The sequence below is a fragment of the Symphalangus syndactylus genome, chromosome 11, assembly GCF_028878055.3.
Source record: "Symphalangus syndactylus isolate Jambi chromosome 11, NHGRI_mSymSyn1-v2.1_pri, whole genome shotgun sequence".
Lineage (NCBI taxonomy): Eukaryota > Metazoa > Chordata > Mammalia > Primates > Hylobatidae > Symphalangus > Symphalangus syndactylus.
In genome coordinates this window covers 35,873,416-35,889,122 of record NC_072433.2, presented here as the reverse complement: position 1 = coordinate 35,889,122, position 15,707 = coordinate 35,873,416, and the positions used below count along the sequence as shown (strand labels likewise).

Sequence of the window (15,707 nt, the reverse complement as noted above, 5' to 3'; positions counted from 1 at the left end):
CTCCTTTCCCCGAGCTGCCCAGTGACGGATGTGCCAGGCTTAGTCCCAGGGAGGAGAGTTCTTAGTTTACTGGGGCACAAGCCCCTTTGAGAATCTAGAGAAAGCCAGCTCTGTTTCCCCAGAAAAGCCAACATATACTCAAATTTTAGCTCCAATGTCTGGGGGGTTTGTGATCCCCTAAAATCTCTATACCCCAGGTTATTAACTCCTTTTCTGCCATGCTGGCTTCCCCCAACAATAGCCATAGCTAGGCACAGGGGCCACTGACTCCTGTTCAGGCCCAGGCTAGACATGCTACACAGATTAATTTATTATTTCTCATAAGAAATCTGGATGTAAGTTACCCCCATTGTACCTGTGGGAACACTGGGTCTCAGAAAGGGTAAGGTCACAGAGTTCAATTCCATGTAGAAATTGCGTTCTCCCCTTTGCATAGAAAGGGCCTTCAAGTCCCCCTCTGCCTCCTTGTGACGGGTTAAGTGAATGAGGAAGTGAATGAATGCATGGTCTAGCCGGGGCTCAGGAGCAGTGCTGTGAATGGGAACGGGTAACAGGGCCACTGGTGACGTGGGGAAGCGTTAAATCTTGACCTCATCCCTGATATTCTCCACCCCACAGTGGCTCTCAGGGACTCCCCTCCTGCCTGCCTGGGCTGCCCCGGCCTCTGGCACATCTCTTTTGAGACAAGGTCTTGCTCTGTTGCCCAGGCTGGAGTGCAGCGATCTGGGCTCACTGCAACCTCCACCTCCCGGGTTCCAGCGATCTTCCCATCTCAGCCTCTTGAGTAGCTGGGATTACAAGCCTGTACCACCATGCCCAAGTAAGTTTTGTATTTTTTTGTAGAGAGGGGGTTTCGCCATATTGCCTAGGCTGGTCTCGAACTTGTGAGCTCAAGCAGTCTGCCTGCCTCAGCCTCCAAAAGTGCCGGGATTACAGACATGAGCCACCAAAACCAGCCTGGGACATCTCTGTAAAGGCGTGGCTCCCCCTCAGGGCAGGACTCATGGCAGAAGGCGACGGCCATAGCCATGGTGGCTGAGGTTGGGGCATCTATACTGGGAGGGGATGTTCTGAACAACTAATCACTCTACGAAGCCGCCACCTTGGACGCAAGCGACCCACCTGTTCCCACTGGGAGCAAGGGCCTGGGGGTAGACAGCTGGACCACAGGCATTTTGTGTCACAGGGTGAGGCAGGGCACCCTTCGGTGAGTAACTCCCCGCAGGACCTTTCCTTCTTCCGCCTTTTCATCCTCACTACGGCTGACTGAGCACCCACTGTGCCCAGGCACTGAGGCAGGGGTTCAGAGGCATCAACTCCTCAGTCAGCTCTTTAGGGTGGGAGTCCCATTTGCAGCCCCACTTTGCAGGTGAGGGAACTGAGGCCCAGAATAGAGAAGTGGCCTGTCTCCGCTGCCAGGGGGCAGCTCTAGGAGTCACACTTGGGACTCCTCATCCCTTGTCCCTCAAGCTTCCGCTCTGACTCTGCAGGCCCACCCCCCACCCTGTGCTCATCCCTCTTGCGCACACTGCCCTCCCTCCCCTAGGTCAAGCCTGGAGGGTTGGCCTGGAGGGTTTGCTGCTCTCTCTGACACAGCAGGGCCCCTTGCTGGCTGTCTGCTGCCTCCCGTCACTCCCAGTGCACTCTCCCATCAGCGCAAGGGCTGAGCCCTCCCTCTGCTCACTCTCCTGCTTAAGGCTTTTGACAGGGCAGGGGAGAGGGTGTCGCCTTCGACACCATCCAGCCTTAAAATGCACGCCTGTAATTCTAGCACTTTGGCAGGCCAGTCACAGGCGGATAGCTTGAGCTCAGGAAGCCGAGACCAGCCTGGGCCACATGGCAAAACTCCATATATCCAAAAAATACAGAATTAGCTAGGTGCAGTGGCATGTGCCTGTGGTCCCAGCTACTCGGGAGACTGAGGTGGGGGGATCACTTGAGCCTGTGAGGCGTAGGTTGCAATGAGCCGAGATCATGCCGCTGTACTCCAGTTTGGGCAACAGAGAGCAAGACCCTGTCTCAAAAAATAATAACAATAATAATAATGATGGAGGTGGCATATATATGGGAACTCTCTCTACTTTCCAATGGACCTCTCTATAAACTTCAAACCACTTTTAAATAAATTAAGTCTGTTCATTAAAATAATTTTTTTAAACTCTTTTTTCTTGCTCTCTGTTGCCTAGGCTGGAGTACAGTGGCGCAATTTTGGCTCACTGCAACCTCCCCCTTCCGGGTTCCAGCGATTCTTCTCCTGCTTCAGCCTCCCAAGTAGCTGGGATAACAAGCATGCATCACCACGCCTGGCTAATTTTTGTATTTTTAGTAGAGATGTGGTTTCACCATGTCAACTAGGCTGTTCTCAAACTCTTGGCCTCAAGTGATCTGCCCACCTTGGCTTCTCAAAGTGCTGAGATTACAGGCATGAGTCACTATCTGGCTAAAAAATTTTTTTTAAATGTTAGTAACTTTTGGTGACTTTTGGTGGAATCAACAGTGCTCATGCCCACCTCCCCCACTCCCTCTGGCCACCAGGTTGGCACTTTTCCTTTTCATTGAGGCAGTTAGGACTCTGTGGCCACGACACCTGGGTTCAAATCCCAGCTCTGTAACTCATGAACCGTGTAACCTTGGGAACTCGCATCTGCTACCTCAGCTATAAAATGCGGATGGGGCAGTACTATCTGATGTGATGGTTGTGAGTTACTGTGTTCAGTGCTTTAAACAGGGCTGGCACGAAATAGGTATCCTACAAGCCTTGCTGCTATTATCATCATTGTCATCATCATCACCATTGTAAACCAAAAATGAATTATAAGGCCCCCAACCATTGGAACGGACCCCTCCTCTTGGCCAAGGGCTTTCCCGAGTTATCTGAAAACCTAATTCAGGCCATGAAGGAAGAGGGGGTCGGACACGCCTCATTATACCCCTCCAGCGTTAACGTCAACACAGACCTTAAGTCTGGTAAGAAATATCAGTCTCTTTTCTTTAAAGCCTGCTACTTAGAGGCTTCATCTGCATGAAAATACCTAGGTCACCACAACCCCTTATCATAACCCAGATATTTCTTTCTACTGAGAACTCTTTCAACCAATTGCCAAGCAGGAAATTTTTATTTATTGTTATTATTATTATTTTGAGACAGAGTCTTGCTCTGTCACCCAGGCTGGAGTGTAATGGTGCAATTTCATCTCACCACAACCTCCACCTCCTGGGTTCAAGTGATTCTTGTGTCTCAGCCTCCCGAGTAACTGAGACTACAGGCACTGCCACCACACCTGGCTAATTTTTGTATTTTTAGTAGAGATGGGATTTCGCTGTGTTGGCCAGGCTGGTCTCGAACTACTGACCTCAGGTGATCTGCCCGCCTCGGCCTCCCAAAGTGTTGGGATTACAGGTGTGAGCCACCAAGCCCAGCTTTTTTTTTTTTTTTTTTTTTTCCCCAAGCAGAGACTTTTTAAATCTACCTATGACCTGGAAGCCACTCCTCCCTTTGAGTTGTCCCGCCCTTCCAAATCTAACCAATATAAACCTTACATGTATTGACTGATGTATCCTGTCCCCCTAAAATGTATAAAAGCAAGCTGCACCCCGACCACCTTGGGCACATGTCATCAGGAACCCCTGAGGCTGTACCACGGGCATGTCCTTAACTTTGGCAAAATAAACTTTCTAAATTGATTGAAACTTGTGCCAGATACTTTTTGGTTCACATGTCATCATCATCCCTTTGGCAAGTCTCATAATGGATGGTGGCTCTCTGATGGGCAAGTGGGTCTCACCTCATTCGCCAGTGCCTACGTGGTAGCAGTGCCTGGGGAGCTGTGCTGGGGAGTATTCTCTGGCCTCATTCCCTCTTGGCCTTGCCCGGGGAAGCAGGAGTAGATGCACAAATACAGCGTATTTGCACACTGTAGTAGACTTTGGATGCAGAAAGGATCCAAGCAAGTCTTGTTCACACCAGTACCTCCAGCCTGACACATGCAGGTGCTCAGGAAACCTTAGCTTGGGGAAGACGTGGTGACCTGGCTCTTTTTCTATTTTTATTTTTTGAGATGGAGTTTCGCTCTTGTTGTCCAGGCTGGAATGCAATGGCACGATCTCAGCTCATTGCAACCTCTGCCTCCTGGGTTCAAGAGATTCTCCTGCCTCAGCCTTCCCAGTAGCTGGGATTACAGGCGTGCATCACCACGCCTAGCTAATTTTTGTATTTTTCGTAGAGATGGGGTTTTACCATGTTGGCCAGGCTGGTCTCTAACTCCTGATATCAGGTGATCCGCCTGCCTTGGCCTCCCAAAGTGCTGGGGTTAAAGGTATGAGCCACCACACCCGGCCCAAGACATGGCTCTTGAGCCGTGTCATGCCAGTGATTGCTTAGGAGCAAAGAGGCCTTGAAAATACAGCAGCAATAAGACTCCTTCCCGGAGTCTCTGTGCTGCGAATTATAAAGAACAGGAAGGTCACCCAGGCATGGCCCCAGGGGGATGACTGTGGCTCACCTGTTTCCCACGCCATCGTAAACCCAGTGAGTGGAGCCGAGGCCCTGATAGGCCGATGCCCAGTAATAAAGACAGGAATTCAAATGCAGGCTGTAGAGAAGGTAGGCTGTGGTCCTGATGACCCTGCAGAAGGAACGCAGCGCATGAACACAGCGGCGGAAGAGGGAGGTGAGGGATAGACACCTGGACAGTGAGAGCCAACCCATGGCTGGGCTAGCCCAACTGGATGCTTTGTTGAGATTGCACCAGTTAGGAAGGGTGGTGCTTGAATGGGATGTTGTCACGACCTGGGGCTAGAATTGGCACAGAGGTAGCAGAGCTGACTGTACACTGGGGGATGGAGGGGCCAGAGGGGAAATGTGCGTGTGGGGAAGAGCAGGGAGGGACTGATGTGTGCAGAGGAGTTGAGGTGAAGATGGGGCCATGTCTCCCCAGGAGAGATGTGGACAGGAGCCTTGTCCCCTAGCACGGCCTGGCTGGTCTTGCACCTCATGCTCAGACATCTGTGAAACAGCCACCGCCACCTTACACCTGTTCCCATTCTGTTAGAGATGGCTGGGGGCTCCAGTTCCCTGAGCTGAGGCCAAAATGAGGCCCAGTTCGCTGCAATGCTGGTAAGCCCCTCGTGCCAGCCGATGTGCACCCTCATAACAATGAGGGGCTTCGGATATTCCTGGTTCTCTAAATAACAAACATTTCTCTGGGAAAGAGGAGGCGGGACCAGGAAGATGCCTGGCTTCCAGTGGAGACGGGGCCTGGATGTCAGTGGGGGTACACAATGTCTTGCTGTCTGTTCTAGGTGCAAACTTCCTGTGTTGTGTGTATGTGTGCATTGTGTGTGTCATTTGTGTCGTGTGTGCATTGTGTGTTGTGTGTGCACTGCATGTGTTGTGTGTTTGTGTTGTGTCGTATATCTGTTGTGTGTGTGTTGTGTGTGTTGTGCATGTATGTATCTGTTGTGTGTGTGTATTGTGTGTTGGGTGTGTGTATGTTGTATGTGGTATGTGCATGTGTGTGTTGTGTGTTGTGTGTGTCGTGTGTGTGTTGTATGTGTGTCATCTGTGTTGTGTGTGTATTGTGTGTGTTGTGTGTGAGTGTCGTGTGTGTGCATGCATGCACATGCAGGGGGAGTCTCACCTGTACACGTAGGCTTTGCTGAGGATGGATTCCAGGCGGCTGTTAAACTCGAAGAAGGCCATGTACTGGAGGGAGAGGAGGGCGTGAGAGCAGCCCACTGGCCATAGGTAGCATGCTGCTCCCACGCCCACGGGCGCTGGGACTCAGGGCTCTTCCTGCAGCCCCCAGGAGGGAACAGGACGGTGAGCATTCAAAATCAGAAGTCCTCAGCCCCTTGACGGGTAGGGGCCAGAAACTCCATTTAGGAATCTGAAGAAAGTCATAGCCCGTCTTCCCTTGGAAATGACATGTAATCTTGTTCTCACAATTTGCATATAATTTCAGGGGACGCCCGGACCCTCTGAACCCTATCATGAGACTTTTAGGGGTATATGCATCCAGGTTAAAGCTGCTGTTTTTAATGTTTCTTATAAAGAAAACAATTTAATAAAGAGACAGCATCCCTAACATCCCACTCTTAGATCCTTCAAAGGTTTATTTATAAGAATAAAAGTATATTAATAACTACTTTTCTTTATTGAGCACCTATTATATGACTGGCATATGCCTTTTTTTGTCGTTTTTTCAGAGACAGAGTCTCACTCTGTCACTCAGGCTGGAGTGCAGTGGTACAATCATAGATAACTGCAGCCTCGAACTTCTGGGGTCAAGCGATTTTTCAGCCTCAGCCTCCTAAGTAGCTGGGACTACAGGCACACATCAACACTCTTGGGTAATTTTTAAATTTTTTGTAGAGACAGGGTCTCACTGTGTTACCCAGGTTGGTCTCACATTTCTAGGCTCAAGTGATCCTCCTGCCTTAGCCTCCTAAAGTGCCAGTATTACAAGCACGAGCCACCACACCCAGCCAGCACATACATTTATATACATTACCTTATTCCTTATTTACATATGAAGTATGTATTATCATTCTCCTTTGACAGAAATTGGTGCTCAGGGAAGTCCAGTAACTTGTCCAAAGCACACAGCTGGTATGTGAGAGAGTCAGCATTCCAACCCAGGCCAGACTCAGAGCTGCAAGCTCTCTCCTTATGCTATACCACCTCTAGATCTTTGGATTTATTTTTTGATTTTTGAAAATAGTATTTATGAAGATTCTCTAAGGGATATTCCAGTTATCATCCATGTGTTCATTCTAATTCCAGCCACAGTTTAAACTGGAGGCAGAAAGAACAGGGGCTTGAATGGCTCACTCAAAGAGTTTTGTCCACTGAACGGTGTTCAATGTTAGGCCTGTGAGTTTTGCCCCCTCACTGGGGCCATCATGTGAACCAAGGTATGGATCTCACCTCTGCGTCTGGGGTAAAACTTGGCCTGTGGACCCAACCTTCCTCACTCTGATGTTTGGCTCTAAAGCAACCTCTGCAGCCCCTGGGAGGCTGGCATGTGTCAAATAAGAATGGTGCCAATTCCACTTTCCGCCTTCCTCTTGGCAGCCAGGAAGCTCAGAGGCAGCTTCCATGCTCGATTCCACATAGGTGTGCTTTCTTCTCATCAGGGCACTTGCATACCCCCTAGTTTTCTCTGCCCTGTTTCTCTGGGTTGTTCATGTTATTGCATTTGCATTTTTTGTAAATTCCCTCAGTACTGTTTTCAGAAAAAGGCACCAGGCATCATTTCAGGAGAGAGATGAATGTGATTGGTTGGCCACCAAAATCCATTTGGGGGATCCTGAATGCTCTGAGTGACTAGCCACCCTGGTCATATGACAGGACCGTGGCCAGCTGTGGCAGCCAGACCATCCTGGAAACTTTCGCTCTGCCCAGTGAGTGCCAGAAGGAATGGCTGGAATGACACTGAGGCCTGGCCAATGATGAAACGGGTGTCTGGCTGTGCATTCAAATCCATCCCTGGCACTTCCTTGCTCCTGCGACCGAGGGCAAGTCCCCCAGCCTCTCCAAGCACCAATGCCCCATCTTTTAGACAGAGACCATCATAAAGCAGAAGATCCCCTCTTGAGAGTCTCTATAATCACTGAGAGCATAAACAGTGGAGACGGATGACCTGCATTCATATCCGGGCTCCACTCCCTCCTGGCTGTGTGACTTTGGGCAAATTAATTAACCTCTCTGTGCCCCAGTCCTTCATTTGTAAAATCCTGGCAATAATACTACCTAACATGCAGCACCACAGAAGCACTAGCAAATTGTAATGAACTTTCCACTAAGACACACATGGAATAAATGCATCTCCCCTCAGGCCTTCCCTCGAGGACCCTCCCCTCCCCAGTGCTGCTGGGGGCAGACACAAAGATGCCAGTGTCGGTGCAGAGCAGGGATGAGCTGAAGGCCTGGGGTGGCGGGCCCGGCAGTCCTACCTTTAAACAGCGGGGCAGGCGGAGGAGGGGGTTCACACCGACTTTCAAATAGAGAAAATCCAAGGGCAGGAGGCTGAGCAGGTCCATCTGAAATCCCAGTGGGACACCATGGGGGTAAAACAGATGACCCCAGGTTTGGGGGTGAGGGGGGTGAGAGGCGGAGTCTCTCCCTTCCATGGAAAGGTGAGGTCAGAATGCCCCAGGAGAGCTTAAAACTAGAGGGCAGAAGGTGTCCCACCAACAAGCCTTTGTTTGGCTTCAAAGCCCATGTTGCCAGCCCCGAGGGCAGCTTCATTATCCCCAATAGTGGCTGCTGTGTCATACAGTAGGGGCGGAAGTGGTACAGACACACTGAAAGGTGGCTTCTGGCCAGGCATGGTGGCTTATGCCTGTAATCCCAGCAATCTGGGAGGCCGAGGCAGGCAGATCACTTGATCTCAGGAGTTCGAGACCAGACTGCCCAATGTGGTGAAACCCTGTCTCTTCTAAAAATACAAAAATTAGCTGGGTGTGGTGACGCACACCTGTAATCCCAGCTACTAGGGAGGCTGAGGCAGGAGGAGCACTTGAACCAGGAGGCAGAGGTTGCAGTGAGCCGAGATCGCACCACTGAACTCCAGCCTGGGAGACAGAGTTAGACCCTGTCTCAAAAAAAAAAAAAAAGAAAAAAGAAAAAAGAAATGTAGCTTCTGGAGGCCACCCAGCCTGTGCTGGTCTCCTGGGGCCTGTGGCTTGGAGGACACTCCCACAGGGACCAGCATCCCTCTGTGTGGCAGAAACCACATCTCATGAGCCCCCCAGGCACCCAGGGCCCTCTGAGGCACCCCCTTCTGAAACCCCACAGACACGAAAACTTGCACGCCCGGCACACACCTTGAAGCGGGGAGACTTCAGGTAGTTATTTCGCATGTCTTTTTTGTCCGTCTGAAAGAAAGGGCATAATGATGGTGAAATGACCTTACAGCTTAATCTCTGACCCTGTGGGGAGCAATTGTGAAACTTCCCCAAGAACCCCACCCTCAAACGAGCATAATAGCCCAAGGACCATCTGAGCCTTGGTGAAAGCCTTGAGTTTTATGGGTGGAGAGGCCTGGCCCCCAGGGAGGAGGGATTTGTTCCGGTCACCCAGCTAGATCCTGATTTCTTGGGTGGAAAGCGAGGACATTAAGCTTATTCTCTCTGCCCATTGGTCTTACCTGGACCATTTGCACATCTGTTTACTAAGGAATTGGTAACCACTCTAGTCAGGCCAGGAAAGAGGTTCTCCAAGGAAATCTCTTTACTTTTTACTTTACTCTCTTTAAATCTCTCCAAGGAAAATTGTTTAGAGGCAAAACCTGAGCTCGTCTGCACACAGCAAAACAGGCAGTGCCGGGGTGGAATTGTGGAAAGTGACCCACACTGGGAGACAGGGACTGTGTCTCCTGTTCCTGAGAAGTCACAGGCAGGGCCTCAGTTTCCTCCCTGGTAAGGCAGGGGTGGTGCACGGGGCTGGACCAGAGGCCAGGGTCGCAAACTGGCCCAAGTAGGAGAGCATCAGTGTGTTCTTTGCAGGACCCCTGGGAGAAGTCAATTGCCAGTGGATACCTGTGCTGAGCGCCCTGCATGCGTCGTTTCAACCAACCCTCATGGCAACACTGGGAGGTGGAAGCTATTACCAGCCCCATTCTACAGATGAGGAAACAGAGGCAATTCAGCTAGTTGTGGTTGAGGTGGGATTCAAAACAAGTACATCCTCACTAAAGACCATTCCCTGGACCACTTCTCTATCTTTGATTCCATCAAGTGGTCCAGGAACTATTTCACCTATGAGCAATATCTGATGTGCGTAATTTGAACGTATCAAAGGCATGTAAAATAAACAGCCATGCTATTGAACAAGCACAGCAGCCGTTCTTGAGATTTCCTTATTCACTTATTTTGTCATCTATGACAGCACCAGGGGTCGGTGCCCTGAAGGCTCTGGCTGAGCAGTCTGCCCCCGGTCACCCCAACACCACCTGCCTGTGACTCACAATGATGTCCCCGCCTCTGACAAACTGCAGGCGTATCTGGAACACGGTGATGTCCAGGAAGTAGATGAGGTCGCATAGGTAATCCATCAGCAGCCAGAGGTGGATGTTGTCCGGGGTCTGGTAGGGGAAGGCCCAGCGCACGGGAATCAGCCAACAGTTCCAATTCCAGGCCATCACCACGAAGAACAGCCATAGGACATACATCAGGTCTGTGCGGAAGATGGACGGGGACGCTAGAGCATCAGCCAGGCAAGGCTCTTCACCAGTTGGATCAGGTGGGGTTTTGTTCTTTCTACATTTCTACACTTTGCTTCAACTACTACATGTGGCACTTTTGTAAGAGTGTGTGTGTGTGTGTATACATACATATATATACATACACACACACACACACACACACACACACAACTCTCTGCTTTAGGAGCCAGGCACAGTGGCTCATGCCTGTAATCCCAGCACTTTGGGAGGCCTAGGTGGGAGGATTGCTTGAGCCCAGGAGTTTAAGACCAGCCTGGACAACATAGCAAGACCCCCATCTCTACTTAAAAAAAAAAAAAAACTATCTGTTTTAAAAATAAATTACTGCTAATCCCTAATAAATCAGAGTACTCTCAGGAGGGAATATGCTGGTATTATAAGATAATAGGCAGCCAACTAGAAAACCCATTTGCTTTTATTCTCCTTTAATTTTTTCCCAAAATGTATTTTCTGCCTCAGTAAATACAGAATAGTAAATAATGCATGAAGGATGGACAGATAGATGGACAGACAGGTGAATGCATGGATGGATGGATGGATGGATGGATAGATGGATGGGTATTCCAGATTATCTGGTTATTTATTTATTTATTTATTTACTATTTTTGTAGAGATGAGGTCTCACTATGTTGCCCAGGCTGATCTTGAACTCCTGGGCTCAAGCAGTTCTTTCACTACAGACTCTCACGGTGCCGGGATTACAGGTGTGAGCCAATGTACCCAGCCCACCAGGTTATTTGAGGAATCCAGTGGACACCAGCGTTGAAGTCCTGCCCCCCAAATGTGTGACCGTGTGACCTTGAGAAAGTCCCTCACTGGCACCTGCCCTCTTCTGAGAAATCACAGGAAAAGGTCAGATAAGAAAGGCAGGGAGTCCTCTGTAAACTCTAAAGTGCTATGCACATATGAAGTGGGTTATTTCTGAGGAATATGAAGTGGGCTTAAAGGGAAGCAAGGGGAATTCACACTCCTGCCCTTTTTCTATTCAGAGCAGGAGCTCTAGGAAAAGGCCAGCATGACCAGAGTGAAAAAGGACTTGTTCAAGAGTCAGGAGTCCTGGGTCTGCACTAACTAGTTGCATCTTTACCCTGGCTGACTTCTCTGTACCTTAGTTTCCTCATCTGTAAGATGGGTGTGATCTTATGTTCCTATTCCAGGGAATTTTGTTGTTGTTGTTTTTAAGACAGAGTCTCACTCTGTCACCTAGGTTGGAATGCAATGGTGCAATCTTGACTCAATGCAATCTCCACTTCCTGGGTTCAAATGATTCTCCTGCTTCAGCCTCTTGAGTAGCTGGGATTACAGGTGTGCACCACCATACCCAGCTAATTTGTGTATCTTTAATAGAGGCAGGGTTTCATCATGTTGGCCAGGCTGGGTTTGTTTTGAGAATCAGGCGAGAAACTGTGGAATGGTTTTGAAAAGTATAAAAGATCATGAACCCAGGTGGTCTGTGGCCTCCCATCCCACCTCTTGAATCCCCTGACCCTCTCCCCATCCCGCTCCCACTCTCCTGCCCTCTCATCTTACACAGTGGGAACACCCATTCCCCAGGACTCACTGGTCAGCGGGTCAATGCTCTGGGGAAACTGGTACTTCTTCCAGGGGTGGCGTTTGAACTTGCAGCAGAGCATGTCGCAATAGTGCCCCTCTTCCACTGGCTCGGCTTCAGCCGGCTTTGTGTCTGGAGCTGGCTCCAAGGCTTTCTTGGCTGGGGCTGTGGGATGACATTGGTGACCATCTGAACCAGCCCTGAGGCCCACATAGAGGATGCAGAGAGAAGGGTCCCAACTGCAGACCCTGGATCCAGATCTGAGAGGACCCTGGCACCATTATACAAGCTACTGCAAGCTCTGCGTGCAGAACCCAAGGCGCTCTCCTGGAGTGAACTCCACAACCCTCCTCAACAGCAACAGCAACCTGGGTACCCACCTGGAAACTCTTACCAACTACAATCTGGAACTGCTTCTTAGAAGCTGCCCCAAACGAGTTGTTTCTGGACCAGTTGGATGTTTTGGTGTCTGCTTGTGTGTTGTGCTTAGAACCCCTTTGTTCCCTCTGATGGGATGGGGGCATTTTGTACCAGGTGTTCCCAGTACCCATGGCTGGAATGCTGAAGGGCCTAACAAAATCAAGGAAGTATTGCTCCAGGTTTCTGAGAGGGAATCTCAACTCCTTCATCTCTAAAAACAGAGACCAGATGGGACATAGCTTCCCCGTGCATCTATGATGATACTTTTGGTCTAGGGACTGGCTCTTATAGGTTCAATATGGCTATGTTTTCCAGCTTCAAGACTGTGACATCAGGCTCTGCATGGCCTGTTGTGGGCACCATGATTTCCAAGATACAGCCTTCCTCTGGAAAGATCTAAAAAACCTCCCTGACAAGAGATCATGTGTCTTATTTCCTCCTGATACCTTGAAAGAAAAGAAAAATTCGGATAGCCTCAATAAGAACTTTCAAGGCACTGACATCTCTGAAAAATAGGACTGCCTAGTTCCAGAGCAGGCTGTGCACACAATCTGAGTGTAAGACCATAAGATACATTTTGGGGTGGCACCACCCACCTACCAGTAGGAAAGGGACGGAAGGGTCAAGGAAGGCACTTGCCCCATGGGGGAGAGGGCCGAGTGCAAGTGGATTGTTGGTCAGAACTTTGATCTTCTTCCCACCCTTGGGTACATATCTCAACCTGTACATATGGATCCCAAATCCAGAGAGTGGGGATCTGGGCTTCTCTCATGGACCTCAACCATTCCCTTGGGGCCACCCTTGCCATGAGTTGACAGGGGACTTTGGAGGCCCCACCCCATCCCCGGCCAGGTAGGCCCCCTCCAGCTGCAGACTCACAGGGCTTGGGGCTCTCCTCATCAGAGGTGACGTCAGGGTCAATGAGTTTCTCCTTCACTTTCTCTGTCCGCTCCCTGAAGAGCTTCACCAGCTCCTGGAGCCGGTCGTTGATGATGGCGCTATTTGTGCTGGCCGTGGAGGCCGCACGGTCCTGGCCGCTGTGGGAACATCACCCAAAGCTGAGCAGGCCGAGCCGGGAGGGACCCGTGTGCCCCCAGGCCAGAGCTGTGCAGCGTCTGTGTCCCACCTTCTGGCAGAGCCTGAAGGAGGTAAGTCCTGCCCCCGTCTCCTTCTGACATCAGAAACCACAGACCCACTGTAATCTCCTAGAAGGAAATTCAGTCCGGGAATAATGCCCAGGTGTTCTGGCCCAGCTTTTGGAAAATGTACCACGTAGGCTCTGATTCAGATGGGCAGTTCTGGAAAAAGCGTGACTCCACTTGTAATTTAGGAGGAAACTCTTGGAACTCAGTTTAGAGTTCAGCAAAACTGGGCTGTTCATCCCAGTGCAGGGTTCACATGAGATATATGTCCAGGGGCAGAACGGAGAGGGAGCAGGCCTACTTTTTTAGGCTTAGGATATAACTGATGGAAAAAGCAGTGCAGATACATTCTATATCCCTTTAACTTACAGAAATTAAAGTTTCTGCACTGTCAGCAAGACAGAGAGAAAAACAGAGAGAGACAGAGAATGAATGAGTCTGCCTAGCATTCAACTTAGCGTGGGGCGTGTGCCCTGGGCGCAATGAAGCAGGCCTGTGAATGTGCTTTCTTTCCTCTGAGTGGCCTCACTGAGATCATCTTGCTGAGCTGAATATCTTTTTTATCTTTTTTTTCATACATTAAGACACAGAAACTGCAGTCAGCTACTCTTTTGGAGCTCAACTGAGGAAGCTGGACTGGAGAAAACAAGTGTGGGGCTCTTTTTTTTTTTTTTTTTTGAGATGAAGTTTCACTCTTGTCACTCAGCTGGAGTGCAGTGGTATGATCTCGGCTCAGTCAACATTCACCTCCTGGGTTCAAGCAATTCTCCTGCCTCAACCTCCCGAGTAGCTGGGATTACAGGCGCATGCCACCACGCCTGGCTAATTTTTGTAGTTTTAGTAGAGACGGGGTTTCACCAGGTTGGCCAGGCTGGTCTCAAACTCCCGACCTCAGATGATCCACCTGCCTCGGCCTCCCAAAGTGCTGGGATTACAGGCATGAGCCACTGTGCCCGGCCAAATGTGGGGCTCCTAATGAGAGCTGTCATACAGGTGTGGTGGGGACATGTGCTGCTCCCCTACACTCTTTCTCTCCTGTGGTGCACATTCACTGCAATATAGCCACCCAGCCAGGGACCACGTGCCAGGCTCTCGCTATTGGATTGTGAGCTCTCAGACACAATACATGCAACTAGGGGCCTCCTTGCTGAAGACAGGCCTGGGGTTCTCCCTTTCTAGTGGTGACCAGTGGGACATGGGAAGGCACATGGAGAAAGTGGCAGAGCACTGTCATCTGGGTCCCTAAATGATTGCATGGAGCAGAACCTTCTGCTGACCTGATGCATGCAACTAGTGAGATGATGATGGTATATGATACAGTTCCTTAAGCCACTCAGCCCTTGAGGTCCATTTGAGGTCCAGCAGCCTAGCCTGCCTAGCTAATATGTGGGTCTCCAAGTTGACTTCCTTAAGAGTTTTCAAGAATAGGTTTTCTCATTATACCTCATTTCTGCCTTCGTTTCTGATATTAAACCCTAACCCTACCCCTACCCTACCCCATAAAATGTGAGTCCACTGCATGCTGCAGTGGGCAACTGGACTGAGGGTGGGGTCGGGGCTTCTTCTTGCTTATCTTTTCTAACTTTCCACAGCTCTGTTAAGCATAAACTGCATAAAATTGTAGATAGAAAAAAAGACTGGAAGGAAGAAGGAATGCCTACTGTCTCCTGTGTCTCATCCAGGAGTCATGGCCAAGGACTGTGACTGGGGATTCCAGGCAGAGCCCAGGGCCGGGGTATTCGCCATCCACCAGAGCTTCTCAGATCCTTCAGGAAGAAACCTCCCACTGGCCCAGCCCTGGGGACAGTTCGATCTCAGAGACCCAGGTCCCAATGCCATCACAGTGGTTTCTTTCTCTTTTTTTTTTTTTTTTTTTTTTTTTTTTTTTTTTTTTTTTTTGAGATGAAGTATCGCTCTTGTCAGCCAGGCTGGAGTGCAGAGGTGCGATCTCAGCTCACTGCAACCTCCACCTCCCAGGTTCAAGTGATTCATCTGTCTCAGCCTCCCAGGTAGCTGGGATTACAGGCACGTGCCACCACGCCCGGCTAATTTTTGTATTTTTACTAGAGATGGGGTTTCACCATATTGGTCAGGCTAGTCTTGAACTCCTGACATCAGGTGATCCGCCCACCTCAGCCTCCCAAAGTGCTGGGATTACAGGCATGAGCCACCACGCCCGGCCGTCATCATAGTGGTTTCTAAACATTGTTCTGCAGGCCAGCTGCACCACATCCCCTGGGGAGTTTGGAAAATGTGAACTCCCCAGGCCTACTGTCTGCAGCTCTGATCCAGTGCAGCCAGGTAGGGCCAGGGAATATTTTTTTTTTCTTTTTTCACAAACTCCCCAGGGCAGAACCCACTGGA

At 50.0% G+C, this 15,707-nt stretch overlaps 1 protein-coding gene across 1 annotated transcript in view; it reads right to left on the bottom strand.

Moving 5' to 3' along the window:
* Window positions 1-15,707, bottom strand: part of CNGB1 (cyclic nucleotide gated channel subunit beta 1) — an 89,432-nt gene that overhangs the window by 25,116 nt on the left and 48,609 nt on the right. Inside the window, exons 19-25 of the mRNA XM_055298028.2 lie at window positions 13,081-13,238; window positions 11,791-11,946; window positions 9,972-10,180; window positions 8,830-8,880; window positions 7,957-8,043; window positions 5,640-5,704; window positions 4,503-4,625 (exon numbers count right to left, since the gene is read on the bottom strand). Of these exons, the coding sequence (XP_055154003.1) occupies window positions 4,503-4,625; window positions 5,640-5,704; window positions 7,957-8,043; window positions 8,830-8,880; window positions 9,972-10,180; window positions 11,791-11,946; window positions 13,081-13,238 (849 nt within the window). The remainder of the gene's footprint in view (window positions 1-4,502; window positions 4,626-5,639; window positions 5,705-7,956; window positions 8,044-8,829; window positions 8,881-9,971; window positions 10,181-11,790; window positions 11,947-13,080; window positions 13,239-15,707) is intronic.